Source organism: Balaenoptera acutorostrata, chromosome 2 (assembly GCF_949987535.1).
Source record: "Balaenoptera acutorostrata chromosome 2, mBalAcu1.1, whole genome shotgun sequence".
Classification (NCBI taxonomy): domain Eukaryota; kingdom Metazoa; phylum Chordata; class Mammalia; order Artiodactyla; family Balaenopteridae; genus Balaenoptera; species Balaenoptera acutorostrata.
The window spans coordinates 166,983,646-167,004,866 of NC_080065.1; the positions used below are offsets into that span (position 1 = coordinate 166,983,646).

Below are 21,221 nucleotides of genomic sequence, written 5' to 3' on the forward strand. Positions count from 1 at the left end.
CATTTTGTCTAACCTACTGTGTTTATGTTCTCCTTTCTGCAGGCTGCTGAGTCATGGTTCCTCTTGCTTCTGTTGTCTGCCCCCTGGTGAGTGAGGTTGGTTCAGGGGCTTGTGTAGGCTTCCTGGTGTGAGGGACTTGTGCCCATGCTCTGGTGGGTGGAGCTGAGTCTTTTCCCTCTGATGGGCAGGGCCACGTCAGGTGGTGTGATTTCGGGTGTCAGTGAGCTTAGTACGACTTTAGGCAGCCTGTCTGCTGATGGGTGGGGCTGTGTTCCTGTCTTGCTTGTTGTTTGGCCTGAGGCATCCAGCACTGGAGTTTGCAGGCAGTTGGGTGGAGTTGGTTCTTGATGTCGAGATGAGGACCTCCAGGAGACCTCACATTGATTAATATTCCCTGGGACCTGAAGTTCTCTGTTAGTCCAGTGGCTTGGACCCAACACTCCCACCACAGATACTCAGGCAGAAAGAAAAAAAAAAAAGCAACAAACAGAAAAGAGCAGAACAATAACGAAGAATAAAAAGTAAAATAAAATTAGAAAAATAAAAAATATGTTAGGAAAAATAACAATAAAAATGGAACAACAACAAAACAAAAGAGCCACAACAGCAAAAAAATAAAAAAGAAAATAAAGAAAATTTTAAAATAAAAAATAAATTAAAAGATAAGAATAAAAAAAGAAAAAATAATACAAAATAAAATAAAATAAAAAAATAAAAGATAAAAAAATTTAAAACTCCCTGGTGCCTCCTGTATCAGTGTCCTTGCCCCCACAGTGAGCTACAGCCAACCAACTCCTGACTCCTCAGTAGGCCTCCAAGACCTCTAGGTGGGTCTCTGGACCCGCTGTGTCAGCCCCACCTCTGCATGTGTTTCTCTCACCAGCGTCTATTCCTGAAGTTGGACTGGAGCACGTGTGCCTGCGCAGGACAGCTGGGATGCAGGCCTCCACAGGCATGCCTGCAGGGGCTGGTGCAGCTGGACTAGGACTTGGAGGGGGACAGCCTTCAGCCTGCCGGGACCCACATGGCCAGAGACCCTGTCAGGGGCATCACTCGGGCTGCCAGTTCCCACAAAGCCAGAGGAGGCTTTGGTGGGGCTGGGGCTCAGGCCCAGGATCCACTCTGCCAGAAGAGGCTGTGTCAGGGTGGTGTGTGGGCTCTTGGGACCTGCACAGCCCACAGCAGCTTTGTGGGGGCTGGTACTCAGGTCCACCAGGACCCATGTGGCTGGAGGAGGCCCCAGCTGGTGCAGGGTTCAGGCCTGGGACCCATGCAGCTGGAGGGGACCTGGGGGGCGGGGCTCCAGCCAGAAAAGGCCTTGTGGGGTTGGGGCTCAGACCTGGGATTCATGTGGCTGGAAGTGGCCTTAGTGGGGCAGGGAGTGGGGGGGGTGGGTGTTCAGGCCCTGGACTCCATCAGGCTCACCAGGGCCCGAGTGGGCAGGGGAGATGTTGGCTGCATCCTCTCAGATCCCCCAGTCCCCCAAAGATCCCTCTCCATCCCCGCTGATACCCCATCATGAGTGGGCCCCTCCGATCATGGGAACTTCTCCTCTCCCCCAGCGCCACCTCAGGGGTGCAGGTCCTGTCCTGCCTCCACTTTTCTTCCCCTCTTCCTTCTCTCCCATGTCCTACCTGGTCACACATGGATTCCTCCCATCCCCTAGGATGTCCGAGTTCCCCCACCAGCACCTAGTAGGTGCTCTACTTGTGAGGCGACACGAACTCCACATCCTCTTACTCCACCATCTTGACTGTGCCCCTGCATTCTGTAATAACTTTAAATGTAATAACTTTAAAACTTCAACTTTTATAATCTATAAAAATATTGCATCACTATTTCTGTACACCTGAAACTAATATTTATAATATTGTTAATCAACTATACTTCAATTAAAAAAAATTTTTAAAGAAACATATAAACATATATAACTTTGTTTTCAGTGATGGTATAATCAGCAGAGAGGAACTATTTCAAGTAACACAAAAACGTAGTAATTTGGAACTCTGCATCCTGTACCCCGAGGACAAGAAGAACTGTAAAAACAATGAAAGTTTTCTGATTGGTGTCATTGCCATACTGAGGTCATTCTTTGCATATTCTAAGTCAAATGAGTAATTATGTTAGTGTCATTGAAACCTGAGATTTCTGGCAAAGTTGAAAGAAGATGCTGATATGAGATGATTAGAGTAAAAACCTTATAGCTCAAGATTTGAACTGGAAGTATAATTATAATTGCCTGATGTATTTTATCCTTAGGGGGAAAAAAACCTCTCTTATCTCTGTCTCCTAAAAGGACCAAGAAACTGACTAATCCCATAACATGACTAATGAGAATTGTGGCCTCTAGATAACATTTCCCACTAAAGGAACCAAGAATCTTTGGAGGAATGCCTGGTTCCAGGCCTGAAGCAGGAAATGTGAAAGATGAACCAGGAACATCTTTCCATACAGAATAGAAGGAGGCTACCAAACACTATTGGGATTGTGCCAAAAATACACAGGGACCAGTTTGAATAAAGCTCCCACTGGCCAAAGATGGGGTAACTTGAACATCAGTAGTGGTAGTAAAAACAATGGATGAAATTCACTAAATATGTTCAAATCCATATGATTTTGATACAGGGGGAAATAGTCTATGTGGTAACCATTAGAGACACAAGTAAATTAACTCAATATTCTGAAAACTGATAAATATTTTTTAAAAGAATGCTTATCACTTTGAAATATGTACTGAAATATTTACAGATTAAATGATATGATGTCTGGACTTTGCTTTTAAATAACCTAGGGTGTGCACAACATGTGGGATAGTTGAAACAAGATTAGCTATGTAATGGTAATCAAAGCTTGGTGATGGGTGAATTGAGTTCATTCAGTTGTTCTCTGGACTTCAGTATACGTTGGAAACATTTCAAAATACAAAGTCAAAAAAATAAAAAGATTAAAAGTGAGAGAATATACACAACACATATAACTGATAAAAGGTAAGTATCCTGAGTATGTAAAGAATTACGTATCAGTCAGAAAAGGACAAAACCCTCAATAGGCATAAAATCATAAGAGGAATCTGAAATATAATTGAAACCACAATGAAATATTATTATATCCACCAGACTGACAAAAATTAAAAATCAGACAAAAACAAGCATAGGCTAAGTTGTGGAACAATGAAAAATACTCACAAAGTGCTCGTGGGAGAGTAAATGGGAACAAACACTTTGAACAGAGTTAAGCATACCTAGTAAGTCAAACATGTGCATGCTCTATCACCTAACAATTCCAACCCTCAAGTTTATACTCCAGAGAAGCTCTTGTACTCCAGCAACTACCAGAATGTTCAGAGCAGAATGATTTGTACGGGTGGGGGGAACGTGGAAGAAAACTAGAAACAACTCAAAGACACTTGCAGAGAAGAATGAATAAATATATTTTGGAATATTCACACAATACAATATCATACTACAGGGAGAACAAATTAACTACAGCTATTACAACTGCATGCATTAGCATGAATTAATCTCAAAAACATAGTGACCAAAGAATTCAAGTTGCAGAAGAAATCATACAAAATGAATTCATTTATGTATTATTTTTGAGATAATTCATATACCATAAAATTCACCCCTCTAAAGTGAATTCAGAGGTTTTAGAATATTCAGTGTAGTGCAGTCATCACCATTACCTAATCTCAGGACATTTATATCAGCCCCAAAAGAAACTATACCCATTAGAAGTCACTCTTCATTGGAGAAATATTTATTCAAATCCTTTAACCATTTTTAGATTGGGTTGTCTTTTCACTGTTGAGTTGTAAGAGTTCTTTATATATGCTTGAGACTAGACTCATACATGATTTGCAAATATTGGGTTGTCTTTTTTTTCCCTTTGAAGCACAAAAGTTTTTAATTTTTTAAAATTTATTTTATTTATTTATTTTTGGCTGCGTTGTGTCTTCGTTGCTGCTCGTGGGCTTTCTCTAGCTGTGGCGAGCAGGGGCTACTCTTTGTTGCGGTGCAGTCTTCTCATTGTGGTGGCTTCTCTTGTTGTGGAGTTCGGGCTCTAGGCACGTGGGCTTCAGTAGTTGTGGGGGGCGGGCTCAATAGTTGTGGCTCGTGGGCTCTAGAGCACAGGCTCAGTAGTTGTGGCACACAGGCTTAGTTGCTCCGCAGCATGTGGGATCTTCCCAGACCAGGGCTCAAACCCGTGTTCCCTGCATTGGCAGATGGATTCTTAACCTCTGTGCCACCAGGGAAGCCCAAAATTTTTTAATTTTGATAAAGTCCAGGTAATCTATTTTTATCTTTGGTTGCTTGTGTTTTAAAAGGTGTCTTATCTAAGTTAATTATTGCCTAATCTAAGGTCATGAAGATTTTTACCTGTCTTTTCCCAAGGGTTTTTGTAGTTTTAGCTTTTACATTTAGATTTTTTGATTCATTTTGAGTTAACTGTATATGGTGTGTGGTAGAGGTTCAACTTCATTCTTTTACTTGTACATATTCAGTGGTCTAGCACCATTTGCTGGAGACACAATTCTTTTCCCTATTGAGGTGTCTCGGCACCTTTGTTCAAAATCAATTGAACAATGTAAGAGTTTATTTCTAGGCTCTCAATTCAATTCCATTGATCTATATGCTTTCCTTATGCCAATACCACACTGTGTTGATTACTGTAGCTTTGTAATAAGTTTTGAAATCAGGACGTTTGAGTCTTCCAAATTTGTTCTTTTTCAAGATTAGCTGTTGGGGTCCCTTAGGTTTCCGTATGAATTTTTAAGATCAGTTTGTAAATTTCTGCAACAAACAAAAAGCCAATGGGATTTTGTTAGGGATTGCATTGACTCTGTAGATCAATTTTGGGAGTATTGCCATCCTAACAGTATCAAGTTTTTCAATCCATAAAAATGAAATGTCTTTCCATTTACTTAGGTCTTTTTTCAATGTTTTATAGTTTTCAGTGTACAAGTCTTGCATTTCTTTTGTTAAATTTATTCCTAAGTATTTTATTGCTTAATGCTATTGTAAATGAAATTGTTTTCTTAATTTGGAATTGTTCATGGCTAGTGAGTAGAAATACAATTGATTTTTGTATACTGATCTTATTATCCTGTAATCTTGCTGAACTTACCTGTTAACTGTAACAGCTTCTAAGATTTTCTATGTACATTATGTCACCTCCAAATATAGTTTTACTTTTTCCTCTCCAATCAATTTCACTGTTATCTGATTCATCAGCATACAATTGTTCATGGTATTCCATAATAATCCTTTTTATTCTGTAGGGTTGGTAGTAATGTATCCTTTTCATTTCTGATTTTAGTAAATTGAGTGTTTTTTTCTGTACAGTATGGTTAAAGGCCCATCAATTTTGCTGATCTTTCCAAAGAACAAATGCCATATGGTTTTACAAACAATAAAAAATGCCTTTTATTTCACTTTCTTGCCTAATTTCCCTGGCTAGAACATCTAGTAGAATGTTGAATATAAGTCATAAGAGTGGACACTTTTTTTTTTTTCTTCCTGATCTTAGGGGGAAAGTCTTCAGTCTTTCACCATTAAGTAGGATGTTAGCTGTGGGTTCTTTGTAAATGCCTTTATCAGGTTGAGGAAGTTCTCTTCCATTCCTAGTTTGGCAAGTGGGTTTTTGTTATTTTTAAATGAAGTGTTGTAGAATTTTGTCAAATACCTTTTCCGTGCCTAATCTGATAATCCTGTCATTTTGTCCTTTAAACTATTGATATAGTGTATTACATTAATTGGGGATATTAAGCCAAGCTTGCATTCCTGGGATAAGTCCCACTTGGTCATAGTGTCTGATCTTTTAACATTTTGCTGGATTGTTTTGCTAGTTTTTTAAGAATTTTGCATCTATATTCATAAGTGATGTTAGTGTGTGGTTTTTCTTTCCTTATGATAGCTTTGTCTGGTTTTGATATTAGGGTAATATTGGCCTCATAGAATGAGTTAAGAAGTGTTCCTTCTTCAGGTTTTTGGAAGTTTGTGAAGAATCGATATTCTTCTTAGAATTCCACCAGTGAAGTCATCTGGGCCTGGGCTTTTCTTTCCATAGTTTTTTTCATTACTAATTCAACCTCTTTACTTGTTTTAAGTTTATATAATTTTTTCTATTTCTTCTTGAGTCAGTTTTGGTAGTATGTGTCTTTCTAGGTATTTGTCTATGTTATTTAATTCATTAGCATAGTATTTCATAATAACACTTCTTCTGTAAAGTTAGTAGTAATGTCCCCCTTTAATTCCTGATTTTAGTAATTTGAGTGTTCTTTGATCAATTTTGCTGATCTTTCCAAAGAACTAACTCTTGTTTTGCTCCTTTCTCAATTGTGTTCCTGTTCTCCACTTCATTATTTTCTTTCTTCTGGTTGCTTTGGGTTTACTTTGCTCTGTTTTCCAGTGTCTTAAATTGGAAGGTTAGGTTGTTCTTGTTTTTTTGTTGTTGTTGTTTTTTTTTTTATAAGGGCAACCTCCTTCTTTTTTTTTTTTTTTTTTAACTTTTGGGTTTATTTATTTATTTATGGCTGTGTTGGGTCTTCGTTTCTGTGCGAGGGCTTCCTCTAGCTGCGGCAAGCGGGGGCCACTCTTCATCGCGGTGCGCGGGCCTCTCATTATCGCGGCCTCTCTTGTTGTGGAGCACAGGCTCCAGACGCGCAGGCTCAGTAATTGTGGCTCACGGGCCTAGTTGCTCTGCGACATGTGGGATCTTCCCAGACCAGGGCTCGAACCCATGTCCCCTGCATTGGCAGGCAGATTCTCAACCACTGCGCCACCAGGGAAGCCCTAGGTTGTTCTTGTTTTAATAAATCTATGTATTTATAGCTATAAATTTCCCTTTAAGCAGTTTTTGCTGCATCCCACCAGGTTTGGTATGTCTTTTCATTTATTTCAAAGTATTTTCTAATTTTTCTTTTGAGTTTTTAGACCCATTGGTTTTAGGAGTGTATTGTTTAATTTCCACATATTTCCAAAGTTCTCAACTTTACATCTAACTTCATTATGATTGGAGAATACACTCTATATGATTTTAGTTCTTTTAAATTTTGAAGCTTGTTTTATGATGTAGCCTATGGAATATTGAATAATGTCCCATGTGCACTTGAGAAGAATGTGTATTCTGGTGTTGTTACGTGGAGTGCTCTACACATATCTGTTAGGTCTAGTTGCCTTATAGTGTTGTTCAAGTCTCTTATTTTGTTGATCTGCCCAGTTGTTCTATCTACTGAGAGCAGGGTATTAGTGTCCAACTGTCATTGCTGAATTGTCCATCATTCCCTTCCAGTTAGTTTTTGTTTCATGTAGCTTGGGGTTGCTTATCATTGGTGTTGCTCATCATTACAGACTGCCCCCTTTTATTTCTAATAACATATTTTGTTTTCAAGTCTATTTTATCTATTAGTATAGCCACTCCAACTTTCTGATAGTTTATTCCCATCCTTTTCCATCCTTTTACTTTCACTACTTGTATCTTTAAATCTAAAGTGTCTCCTGTACACAGCATATAGTTGGATCATGTTTATTTTTATCCAGTCTGATCCCTTATTTTATGGCTGGATTAATCCATTCACATTTAATGTTATTATTGGACTTTTGCCTACCGTTTAACTTCTTTGTTTCAGTGTCTCACGTCTTTTTTGTTCCTTTATTCCTTATTTACTTTATTGCATTGACTATTTTCTAGTGTAACATTTTCTTTCATAATTTTTGCAATTTCATAATTGAGTTCATGGTTGAAAAGGTAGACTCAAATATCCAAATTGCTCCAAATATACTTCTTTTCCCATAACTGAATCAACTACTCAAGAAATCATTAAAACATTTTTTTGGATCCATATCAACAAAATGTTTTTATATGAACCTATTTAACATTTTAGCAAAAGGTTATCAATTTCTCTCCAAGTTAAGAACTTTTCTGCTCAAGTACTAATTCTTGTGCCAACTCTAGGTTAAATCAAATTCAAAGGGAGGGGTATTTGCATAATTTCAAAAGCAACTCTAAGCTTATTCAGTGTCAATTAAGTGTTTTTCAAATTTTCCTGGTAGCTTTTGCAGCAAATTTACAAAATGCTAATTACAATGAAAATTTATAATGTCAGAAACTATGCAAAATCAGCATTTCTTGATCCGTATCATGATGCTTCAATTTCAACATAAACTTTTGTACCTGTGAAGGTCACAAATAAGCTTTTCCTTTCCTTGGAGTTTTAATTTTGGTTTACTCATATACAGTGTGGTATCAGCAAGAAAGTGTGTATTACACCGACATGTTTTGCTCTTGATTACTGAGTACTTGGCATTCCTTTTGTTGCAAGAAAATCTGAAACTGGAATAGAAATGTAAACCATTGTTAAAAATTCTTAATAATTCATCCAATGAGCATTAGTAAGGAGGACAAGATTGTTAAATTGTCTTTTATCACAAACTGGTTATGGTTCCTGGATTTGAACCTATATATACTGATCAATTTTAACAATGGTGACACTTTTCAGAGTCTGTTTCAGAAAACTTATTTGCAATAAGCATCTAGGTGAAGCAAAACAGTAAGGGAAATCCAGGCTCATTAAAAAATTCCAAGAGATCCAGATTTTTGACCTAACATAGCAGAAGCACTTTCTGCAGTGATAGTAACTTTTTTCTTTGTATCTAGCAAAATTCTTCTGCAGATGTCAAAGATGCAAAAACATGCCACAAGTGATTTTTTTTTAGGCTGAGAATTCATATTTTTTTGTAAAATTGGAACTCCTTTAATACAAAGCATACAAAGTATTAACTGGGCAGTGTCTTTTACATCACAGCTCATCTAAAGATAATATAGCTTCAGTTTTTCAATTTTGAATCAACTCATCTTTAGTACTATTAGAAAGGTCTTATATTCTATAGGTAATTGCTGGCTTAACAGAAGATATTTTTGTAAAACACTGTCTTTTCCTCGTAACTTTCTAACAAAATTTCCATAATAGAAACCATAAATCCAACAGAAAAATTGTTTTCTGTGCATGAATACAAGCTCTTTTATAGCTGGCCAAGTATATAAGCTCTTATCCTGTTATAAACTGTTTAAAAACTTTCTGTTGGACTTTTAATTCTGATTTCAGGTGATTAATTTCATCTATTCTTTTTTGACTGTTGAAACATTAAATTCAATATGCATTTGAAGAAAATGTATCTTAATATTGTTCACTTTATTTTTTTTACACAAAGTTTTTCTTCTGCTCTGGTGCAGCATATTGCAATAATCATTCATCATAAAATTCATGATATTATCTTCCAGTCTTTTCCAGTTGTGGTACTAGCTCAGTTCTATATCAGTAGAACTGGTTTTAAATTTAATAATTTGTTCATATTTTTTGAACTAGAAAACATAATTTAATTATATTAAAATGAATATAGGTATCTCAACTTAATTACTAATTGTGACTTACATAGGCACAGTAACTCATGCTGTTTGAATAAAATATTCAAATGAATACATTATCTTGGTTAGTAAATCATTGTTAGAATGGAACCAATTCTTTGACATCAACTGATGTGTTTATGCATAATACAAACAAGCAATACACTGGTTCCTTATCTTACACAATGCAACAGATAAAGGGAAATATGGTCCTATCAAAATTAATAGTTTCATTTAACAAAAACCATTTTACAGTTCCATTCACACTAGCCATATTTCAAGTGCTCAAAAGCCATGTGGTTAGAGGGTACCATATTGAACAACACCGTCTAATTCATTGCATGAGGGGAAACTTAAGTGGGTTTAGAATTGCTGGATTCCTTCCATTTATGTACTTCTCTACTGAAGCATCTTCTAATGAATAATCTTACCTAGTGATCTCTGACAGGCAGTCTTTTTACACATAAGGCATTTTCAAGAATACAAAAAAGCCTAAAGGAAACAGGCTGAAATAATCAAATTAGCATCAAGTGCTTTTATCATTTTCCAGAATTACTTAACTGTCTAGTAGGGGCACATTGGATCTCTCTTGCAGACTAAAATCTGAATGAATTATAATGGGAAATGAAGTCAAATGCAGTTTGAGAAACAAATTTGTTTGACTAAATGTTTTGGTGAGGTCAGTAAAGGAAAAACAAGGCCCTTGGTGATAAAGACATAAGAGATGTTGAGTCAGGATTTGCCTAATGGAAATAATGAATGAATGAACAAAACTCACTTACCTGTCTTTTCTCCCATGAATGAGGCAGGAATCAAGGTTTTTATTGATTCTATTTCCTAAATGTGTCAAGTTTCCCTTCATTTCTACTCTTACTGCTCTGCAAGCTGTCCTCAGCTTATCATCTGTCAACTGGACCACATCAGAAACCAGTTAACTAGTCACTGTTTTAATCCACTCTCCACAACACTGCTAGAATGACCTTTCTAAACACAAACTGGGTAATGCTACTCCCATTTAAAACCCTGTGTGGTTCTTTACCACCACCTACAGGATGAAGTTCACACTTCAGTACATGGTTCAAAGTTCAAAGGTGCCCACTGTGTTCCAGACACTCCACTAGCGCACTTCCCACTGAAAGACCTTCATCATGTTCAAAATCCATTCCATTCATAGCTATACACATTTCACAAAGGCATTTAATACAGCTCCTATTATTCATCCAGTAAACAAGTTCTTAGTCCTTCAAAACCAGTTCTACAGTCACCTGGAAGGCTTTATAGACCCATGTAGACAGAGATTTGCTCCCTCCATACCTGGTGTATCTTTAGCACATTATAACACTAGATTATAATGACCAATGAACAACCTGAAGTCAGAGAACGTCTGATAAATCTCTATTTCCAACCTAAACATAGTATCTGACAAGAAGAAATTCTAAATAAGTACTGGTCAGTATGGTGACTAGGAAAAGTAGATTAAGGACAACTCTGATTCATCGCAATGGACTAATTACATATAGTCCTCCCACTCATCAGGTCTGTTCAAAGTCACCACTAGCAAGCATCTTGTTAATGGGGAGGGGAGATGGTAACTCCCTATATAAAGCTCAGAATGTGAGCATATACCCCTCACACCTACATCATTGCTCTGAGAAGCAGCCACCTGCATCAGTATGAATATTAAAAGGAAAGCAAGTCCTGCATTTTGCAGCTTTCTTCTGCCTGAATTTGATCACACCAGCGTCCCTTTTCGATGTCTTTCATGGATCAGGCTTTCAAGAATTACACAAAGCTTGGAAAAAAATAGCACTAGCAGGACTGCCATGAAGGGGAGATACTGAAATCACCAGGGCTATAGGGTTGGCAGTCAAAAGTCATTAATAAATTAATGAAGCAGTCATGCTGAGTTGGCTCTCTGGGACCCCACAGCTTAAATTCACTTTGCTAGTAAGCCTGAAAAGTATCTGGCAGTAGGAGCTCTTGAGACCACCATCTCCAGTCACGTTGGTGTAGCGAACAAAGTTTCTCACAATGGGCCCAAAATAATTTAATAGCTTTTGAGTAGATTAGAGTGAACAGAAGTGTGCAGTTCAAAGAAAATGAGAAAATGGACATCTCCCTACTCATTTGATTTATTAAACTGTCAATGTTGCTAAAGTAACTGTAGAAACTGGTCTTCAAGTCACCTGGTAATCCAGCAGTCTTCTCAATTCCTAGCTATAGACTAGTTGGTTAGACTCATTTGAGGAACAATCTATCTAGAACATTTTTTATTATTTGGAGCAAATTATTAACTTATAGAAATAGCCTAAAATTCTTGTAAAATTCTAGTAAAAACTATCTTCTATAGGATTCTTATAATATATAACCTGTATATTAAAATTGCCTTTAAAGTATTTATGAAAGCTTATTTGAAACTCAATTTAAATTTGAATACATAAATAATACTCAAAGAAGGGAATTCTCAATATATATAAAATTGTTACCTAAAACCTAAAAACTTTATTGCATATATTTCAGTTCATGTTTCCTTAGACACTTGTTCCTCCACAGAACATTAACTAGAATTTATAAATATGGGCATATTTCATTAACTTCTACAACATTTTTTTGGCAATCATAAGGAAGAACAAGAATTCTGTTATAGAGATAAAATTATATATTAAGGATTAGGTAGAAAATGCCTACTTTAAAAACTGGACATCTCAGCAAACATTCATTTTATCTAATTGTGCTGTGATTTTAAAGGATTTTTTTCCCAGCATCTATATAAAAATTTACATTTATTTGTTAAAGAAGTAGTTTCTAAAAATGGACTCAATGCTCTGAAGAGTTGGGAAGTCAGACAATTTTAAAGTTTATATATACAACAAACTATACATGTAACAATTAAAACATTTAATGAATTAATATAACCCCACCAATACAATGTTTGCTACTGTATTAAAAGCATTTATTCAAAATATGTCAACCTCCTTCCAAAGGATGAAAGACACATGAGCCCATTTCTTATACTATGAGGTATATGGTAACAACAACAAAATTCCTAAATACAAAAGGATCATCAGTTGCCTAAATATAAAATTGAACTTTGGCAAAGATATGAGTGCTATGCAGAATAACACAGCCAATAAGGAGATCCTTAAGTTTGCACCATCTCCCTATATCATGGCACTGTCCCCATTCACTCTTCCCTTTCAAAGGGTGAGTTATAACCCTGTCCCAGATGACTCAGAATTTTAAATAGGTGGTCTGCTGATTAACACATATTTTCTCAAACCTCAATACTACAGCTATACAAATTACACTTTAAAAATATTTGAAACAGATAATTGAATTTATTGGTTGACTATGAGTAGGAAAATACATCGGTAAAGAAAAGAGACCCTGTATATAAATATAATACTAGCTAGTTACAATTTGACCAAGAAGGTTCCACTGAAAAGAAGAGTAAAAGCCCTTGTTACCACCAGTCCATAGGTCATATTCAGTTTCCCACTACCCTTATCAAAGAGCTGCCTAGGCAAATGGGACATTCTTTGAGCTTAGTGCAGATAATGTGCTGGGTTTTGTTACATGAATGGTAAACAAAACTTAGTCCAGTGCATTACACAATTTAATGTACTGTAAATAAAGACTAGATATTCTATTTTAAACACTACTTCAACATACTGGTTACTAAAATTTATGTAACCAAAAAGAAGAGCAAAGTGAACATCTCAAAATACTGTTTACAAGTAGGGGAGAAACACTTGCTAAAGGCTTTCTTTGAATTATCTGCAGCATTTGTACCGGGTATTCTTATTGGTTCATTAAAAGAGCAAATTGTTATAACTGTTTTGCTTAGGTTGGCTTTTATACTTATATAGCATGACCCCAAAACCTTAAAAGTCACTATGGAAACTAATTCCGTAAGTTTAAATAGTAAAAAATGGAATACTAAAATTGGAATTTATTATTGAAAACCAGAAATCTTTTAAGAGCTTTGAAATTTTAATTTCAACATTTAGAAGTGCATTCCACCCAATTTAATAATGTCCTTAGGTTTCAAAGTGCTAACTCAAAATAAGTTTTCCTGGCTGTCACCAAATCAAGTAAAAATAAAAGCACATTTCTTGGAGATGTTCCCTGCCTATCTTCTAGGACTATTAAAGTCGCAATCAACAATTTATTTCTACAACTTTAGTTTAAATTATGCCATAAATTAATTTTGATGAACATTGTTTAAATTCTTAAAGCATAAATAATTATCACTAATACAGTAAACTGTACTTCAGGAGATTTACAAGGAACTGATCGCCTCCAAATTTCTGATCATTAAAAACAGAAAATATACCCCAAATTTTCTGTAAAACATTCAATAAAATGGATTTATCCAGAAAGAATACTGAAATTACATTATGGCAACACCACATTAAATGTATTTGTTACAGAATTTTTGAAGAAAACCTATACTGTGAAAACATACTAGTTTTTATTGCATTTTAGGGAGTACGGATTATTGGAAATTATTCAGGACACAGAAAATATTTAAAACACAAATGCTTGCTTAACAGTCTATTTTGGTGTGACCATTTATTCCCTATAGACTTAAAATATTTTTCTCTCTTTTAAAGGTTACAATTGTAAATCTACACTCTTGGTTCAATTTATCACTATCTAATAAGGTGGAGAAGCTGTTCAAACTGACCCACAGAAGGTAGTCTGCCACAGAATGCAGTCTGCCTAGAAGAGGCAAGAACAAATATTTTCAAGACGTAACAGGCCATTATATCTTACTATGCTGCCCCCAAATTCAAATATTTTGTAGACAATAACAAACACAGATGAAAACATTTTGTGTAAAGCTCAAACCTTTAGCATCTAACAAGTGCACTCTAGTTCCAGCATCTATGAAAAGAATATATCCTCCATAAACAGAGTAAGTGCTTCTCCCCTTCCCCTTCCATAAAGCTCTCTGGACCTGTTATTACATAATGCAGATCATAGGAAAAGCAGTTTCCTTCATCTCATCAGTCCAACCAGCTCCAGCTTGCCCTTGCTGGAAATTGTCATGATGCACATTACCAACACAGTGTTTAGGATAAATGAGTAAACACACCTTTTATTCACACTTTACAAACAAAACAAAAAACCCAGAAAGAAACCCCATAAAAGTTATGCATTGGTTCTATATCAGTAATACCAACTTTCCAATGTACTGACTATAAACTGGATGTGTTCGGTGCCAGCACAACTTAAAACAAAAAGCAAAAAATAAAAAACCATCACAACAAAATGTTAAAAAAAAAAAAAAAACCTTCAAAGGAAAAACCAGGTCCCAGACAAAGATTCAAGATCAAAACCTTTTGGAGAATTTTTTCTTTTTTTTAAAGAAAAAGAAAAAGAAAAAAAAAAAAGAATCATTTACTTAAACAGTATGTGATTTTATTTTCTCTTAAAAACAGAATAAGCACATTTAAGTGCTAAACATTTTTCATAAAATTTTAAGTCATTATCCAAAATGACTCACTCTGTATAAAAACTGTTATTAACATTCAACAATTTCTTTTCTTAATGCTCACATACATGGTGTCCTTTTGCTCCCCTGCCTGCAGTTGAAACAAAAGCAGTTAGACCAAGTTCCCTGTGAATTCATTTGATTTTTTGGAGAGAATGAATGAATGAGAACAGAACATATAGGAGTTAACTTTGCGAAGTTAAAGCTGGCTTTAATCTCTACTAACAGCACTATGGGCAAAATACAAGGTATAATATAACTTTTATCTTGGTTGACATGTTAAAATGACTTAGTCACTTTTAAAATGATCTGAAGTATTGTCTTAGGGACCTGTTTTGAAAGTACATCTCATTTATTTTATACTGCTTCATAAACGGAAAATTACTTTTTTTTTAAAGGAATGATTTCTAAAAAACATGGAAACTAAGGAATACATGGAAAACAAAAAGAATTCACATGATAGTAGTACTCTGGGTGATGAACAGCACTGTGCAATGACACCAAGAAGCAGTGCTTGGGTCTGGTGAGTAAAGACCCAGGGACCCACCCTATGAACATGTTCCAAAACGTGATATTCAATGCTTCACAATGGAAAAAAAGCCACAGCCCATACAAAAGCATTTTCATAAAACTCTGACAAATGTTAAACAGTATTTAAAAATATAAAAGAGGATGCACAGATTTTCTCTGCATGCACAGGCAGTGCTTGGTGAGAACAAATTCAGGCAGGCACAGTGGAGATAGGACAGGAAATGTCTCAAAAAGGAGTTAAGAAGCTGTCCCTAAGCAGCTGTAATTCTGTAACTTAAAAAAGCTGAGGATTTAAAAATATCAGAATGTACATATATCAACCATTACATTCAGTCCATAATGCCTACAGATCATTCACTGCTCAGCTTATCTGTCCTGGTAGATAGTTTTTTGTAAAAACCCAGGAATTCATGGGTAAGTTGCCTCTGGTCCAAGAAAATGTCCTAAACTTTAAACAGATTTAGATTTAAAGAGCAATGTTCTCAATTTAAAAACAAAGTAGTACAAAAGGGCTAACAAAACCCTAACAGTGCAAATCATCAGCAGAGAAGGTCTGTTGCAACTTCTTTTACAAGCTGGCCTTTATAACACATGAAACAGGTAAAAAAAACTTAGCCTTAGATTACAATACAATCATTTCCAAATCTGATTTTTTTAGTACAAAATTTCATAAATCAGGTCTTCTATGGATCATATACAATCATAAAGGCTAAATTTAAATTCTATATTTTACAAACAAGTCTGAAAAAGGAGGGAGTAAAGTATGGAAGAATGATCTCTGGATGTTATTACTGGCCTCAAAAAAGTAGTGCTACAGATTTCTGTGCAAAGAGAATATGCTGTTCAAACATTTTCCTATTTCAAGGCATGAAAATATTATATTGGATAGAAGAAACAGGAAAATTACTTGTAACAAATTAAAGATAGGTGCAAACACACCAGTCCCTGTCTAACAGTATATAAAGCATATCGGGCTCAGAATTTGTCTGTTTGCTAGCACCTGGCTTTCATACTATATCCTTATCAAATAATCAGATTGAAAACTCAAATTATCATTAAGAAAAAAAAAAATCCCTAGTGGCCATACCTCACTCCCCTATATTCAGATTTTTTACGAGTTTATGAGTGAAACTGAGGTCATCCTCTGAAGGTACTTGACTACCTCCTGCCAGGAAGGTGAATGCCGTTAACTTGGGGCAGGAAAGGCAGTAAGAGCTCCAGTTGTGCAAAAAGTGAGAAGTGGTCAGAGGGGATGAGTGGGTGTGGGCAGCCGCTGATATTGTTCTCAACTAGCCAATGGTGGTCCAGAGGTCCCAGGATGCCTAAAGTGTTCAGCTGAGGTTTAGAATAGAAGATGTAGTCAATTATACCCTGAAAAACAGAAGGTAAAAAGAAAAAAAAGACAAGGCCCCACATAAGATAACACTTGAATACTGAGAACTTTCAAGACATATCCTTAGAGTCAAACAAAGAAACTTATTAGCCTGTAGGAAAAGGCAATACTACCTAAACCAAACGGCATCCCCAAATGTGAGAATGAAGAAAGTTTAGGGATGATAATCATTCTTCCTCCTATCTGGATCTTTTCAAAATCTTTAACAAGACCTAAAGAATCCTTCATGATAGGGCCTCTGCTTCTCTTTCCTAACTTAATTTGTGACACTTTTCCTTGCTCACTACTCCATTGCCATACTAGCCCTTTTTGGGGAGTAGGGAGGTGTGTGTGAAGTGGGGTACATTCCTTGTAGGCACCAAGCTCTTTCCTGCCCCAGGGCCTCCACACATGTCTGGAACACTATCTTCTACTTGTCAACTGGCTAACTCCTTCTCAACCTTCAAGTGCCAAGTGTAATCACTTTCCCAAGGCCTTCCTGAATCCTGCCCTCACCCACTTAATAGTTCCTACCACCTCTGATTCTTTTCCCTTGCTAACGCACACCCCAAGCTGTAGCTACATACTCATTTGTGTGGTTGAGACCCACCTCTCCCACCAGATCGTGATTCCACGAGGGCCAGGCTGTCTCGGCTCTTAACACCCTCGACAGTACCCTGGCGCAGCATCTGGCACACAGCTAGGTTACTCCTGGTTTGCTCCTTTCCTCCCTATAACTTCAGACTCTCCTTTACATGCTCTTGGCCAAGAGCATTTAAGCATGTTCAAGAGTCTTCTTCCTAACTTTCTATCAGGAGCAGGAACAAGAGGGAAAAAAAAAAATCCCTAATCTCTCCCACCTTTTAATTATCACCCTCACCTCTTCTTCAATCAACCTGCTTGAAATAAGAATCTAAAAGTTGGTTTTTCCTACATCATTGCTCAGTTATTCTCCAACTCATCATATTCTAGTTTCTCTGACTAGCTCTCCAGCGAAACAACTCTTTATCAATATCTTTCTGAAGCTTAACACTCACACCTCTTTCCCTAGAAAGGCTTTCTTTCCTTGGCATTTAAGTTCCTATACTGTCCTGGTTTTCCACCTCTCTGGTTACTGTCATTTACATGTTAGTTTTCCCCAGTCTACTCCAGTCTCTCTTCAACTCTACACACTCATCTGTTCCCAGGGTTAAATCATTATCTACAGTACTGTGGATCCTCCAAAGCCAAATAAAAAAAATTGTCAGTTTTCAACAGTTTCTCAAAGGAGTCTAAACAACCTCCCCTCTAAAATTAAGAACCAGTTAACACAAGTATTTACACTATTCTAATAGACAATCTAACCCGAATGATTATTTTCTCAGCAGGTTAGAAATGGAAAACTAGGATTTTAGAGAGCATAAATGCAAAAGGTAGCTAAAAAGGACAGTTGAACTCAAGTCCTAAACAACCACAGATAATAAAAATGAGGAGAATTACTAAGGAAAAGGCTCCATATTGTAATCCATTAATTGTAACAAGGCATATAAATAATATATATACTAGAAATTTAAAAATGGCTAATAATAAACGACATTTGGGTTCTCAAGCAGTACAGTTTCAGTTAAACTGAAATAGAGATGGAACACCTCATCTCAACTGACAGCAAATTAAATACGATGGTCCTGCATATCCAGCTGTTAGTAATGAGCCTATATAAAAAAAAAAATTGTCCCAAAAAGGTGACAGTTAACTCAGGATTTACTATCATTATTTCATCTGATTTCTTACCTTGGAAATGATTCTAATAGGTATCTATAAAGTAGGGATGGGACTCTAATCACATGGAATTCTACATTAAGAGTAATAAAAGAATGCTGCTGTCAACTAATTCGAGATGGCTTAATCCCATTCTGAGCATTAACATTTAAAGCCATCATAAAGTTATAAGACACTTTAAAAAAATGAAGGCTTTAAAAGTTTATTATCTCTGAACTCACCTTAAAATCAAACGTGTAATTTGTGTAAGGCATCAGGCCACTCTCATAGGCACTCTTCAACTTGAAACCATGAGTGATCCTTCCATTGGTTGTCCCATTTTTCCCATTACAACTGAATTTTGTAAGACTTTCATTATATCTCAGTTCCTTAAAGTCTTTATGATTTGTTTCTACTCCACCAGTGCTCAAATATTCCACAACACCTATAATGAAAATAAATGTACTTTTTGCACTGTCAAGTATAATACACAGCGTACAACACATAACTAAAAACATAATTCTGTAGTAAAGTTTTAAATCATACATAGTCCCACTTTCTAAAATGTTTCACTGTTTTTCACATTTGCCAAAACTTGTATAAACCCATTTTTACATGGTTTTAATCACAGTATACTGAATATTCTATACTGTATCACATGAACTTATGTTCATATGTCTTCTCAATTATTTTTTTTTAATGATTGCATAATACAACTGGGCTGATGTATAGTATTTAAGCTAGTTCCTTATTTTTTTTAAATTCATGTTATTTCTACCTTAAAAAAAAAAGAATACTATAATCAACATCTTAGTATGTAGGTTTCTGCTATGCTTAGTATAAAATACCAAGATTAGGATTCATTGTGCCTAAATATACATTGGGTTGGCCAAAAAGTTCTTTCAGTGTTTTCTGTAAGATGGCTCCAGTAGCACTTAACTTCATTCGAAACGATTTTGTTAGATTGTATGTGACAGCTGTCATATCAGCGTGCATTTAAAAAAAAAATTCTCAAAATTGGTGAATTTTTGTGTAGCCATTTTAATATTGAAGATGGAAGAAAAAAAGCAACATTTTCAGCATATTATGCCTTATTATTTCAACAAAGGTAAAAATGCAACTGAAACGCAAAAAAATGATTTGTGCAGTGTATGGAGAACGTGCTGTGATTGACTGAACGTGTCAAAAGTGGTTTGCAAAGTTTCGTGCTGCAGATTTCTCACTGGATAATGCTCCACAGTCGGGTAGATCGGTTGAAGTTGATAGCGATCAAATAGAGACATTAACTGAGAACAATCAACGTTGTACCATGAGGGAGATAGCCAACATACTCAAAATATCCAAATCAAGCATTGAAAATCATCTGCACCAGCTTGGTTATGTTAATCGCTTTGACTTTTGGGCTCCACATAAGTGAAAAAAACCTTCTTGACCAATTTCCGCGAGTGATTCTCTACCGAAATATAATGAAAATGTTCCGTTTTTAAAACAAATTGTGACGGCTGATGAAAAGCGGATACTGTACAACCATGTGGAACGGAAAAGATCGTGGGGCAAGCAAAATGAACCACCACCAACCACACCAAAGGCCGGTCTTCATTCAAAGAAGATGATATTGTATATATGGTGGGACTGGAAGGAAGTCCTCTATTATAAGCTCCTTCCGGAAAACCAAACGATTAAATTCCAACAAGTACTGTTCCCAATTAGACCAACTGAAAGCAGCACTCGACAAAAAGCGTCTGGAATTAGTCAACAGAAAACGCATAATCTTCCATCAGGATAATGCAAGACTGCATGTTTCTTTGATGACCAGGCAAAAACTGTTACAGCTTGGCTGGGAAGTTCTGATTCATCGGCCGTATTCACTAGACATTGCACCTTCGGATTTCCATTGATTTCAGTCTTTACAAAATTCTCTTAATGGAAAAAATTTCAATTCCCTGGAAGACTGTAAAAGGCACCTGGAACAGTTCTTTGCGCAAAAAGATAAAAAGTTTTGGGAAGATGGAATTATGAAGTTGCCTGAAAAATGGCAGAAGGTAGTGGAACAAAACGGTGAATATGCTGTTCAATAAAGTTCTTGGTGAAAATGAAAAATGTATACACACACACACAGCCAACTCTGAAAGAGTTACAGAACAACTTCACCATCCCTGGACACTATTTTTCCAATATGCGATGCATAAGATGGGTTCTGCAAATATTTAACTTTCATTTAATTAGTTAACAAGACTGTACACTTTCCCATGTGTTTGCTATTAAAATACTATATTTTGTAACATGGAAATAGGTCCTAAGAGCTGCATTATTTGACAAGAGTCTTGGCCCCTCAGATACTTTGTAGCTAAAAAGAGGATGCAAAGCATGTAGAGAAATTGCCGGTAATCCCCAGATGGCTTTGAAAGAAGAATTATGGATCTTAGACACCTTTATTTCCCCTGAAAACGAATTTTAACATAGTTTCTAACTTATTATCTATTCTCTCATCTATTGTGATAGCAGTGATGTGCTACTGAATTTAACCACTCCAAGTGTGTGAATGTCTGCGTGTGTGTATGTGTGAATGTGCGCATTCTTGCATGCATGTAAGTCCAAGGAAAAGTATTCTTGTGCATGTGAGAAAGTATAAACAAGGAGCTAAAAGACAAAAAGAAATACTCAGTTTGATATTAC

At 36.1% G+C, this 21,221-nt stretch overlaps 1 protein-coding gene across 7 annotated transcripts in view; it reads right to left on the reverse strand.

Moving 5' to 3' along the window:
• Positions 1–8,215: 8,215 nt before the first annotated feature.
• The window catches only part of CNOT6 (CCR4-NOT transcription complex subunit 6), a 71,849-nt gene continuing 58,843 nt past the window's right edge, over positions 8,216–21,221 (reverse strand). For 5 of the 7 annotated variants that reach the window (XM_057540976.1, XM_057540974.1, XM_007169833.3 and 2 more), the window contains 2 exons: positions 18,788–18,990; positions 14,711–16,807 (listed from right to left, as the gene is read on the reverse strand). In XM_057540976.1, coding sequence (XP_057396959.1) covers positions 16,595–16,807; positions 18,788–18,990 — 416 coding nt within the window. In that variant the 3' untranslated portion in view covers positions 14,711–16,594. Of the gene's footprint in view, positions 8,335–14,710; positions 16,808–18,787; positions 18,991–21,221 lie in introns of those variants that run through there. The other 2 variants (XM_007169835.2, XM_007169834.3) reach the window with 2 other exon arrangements.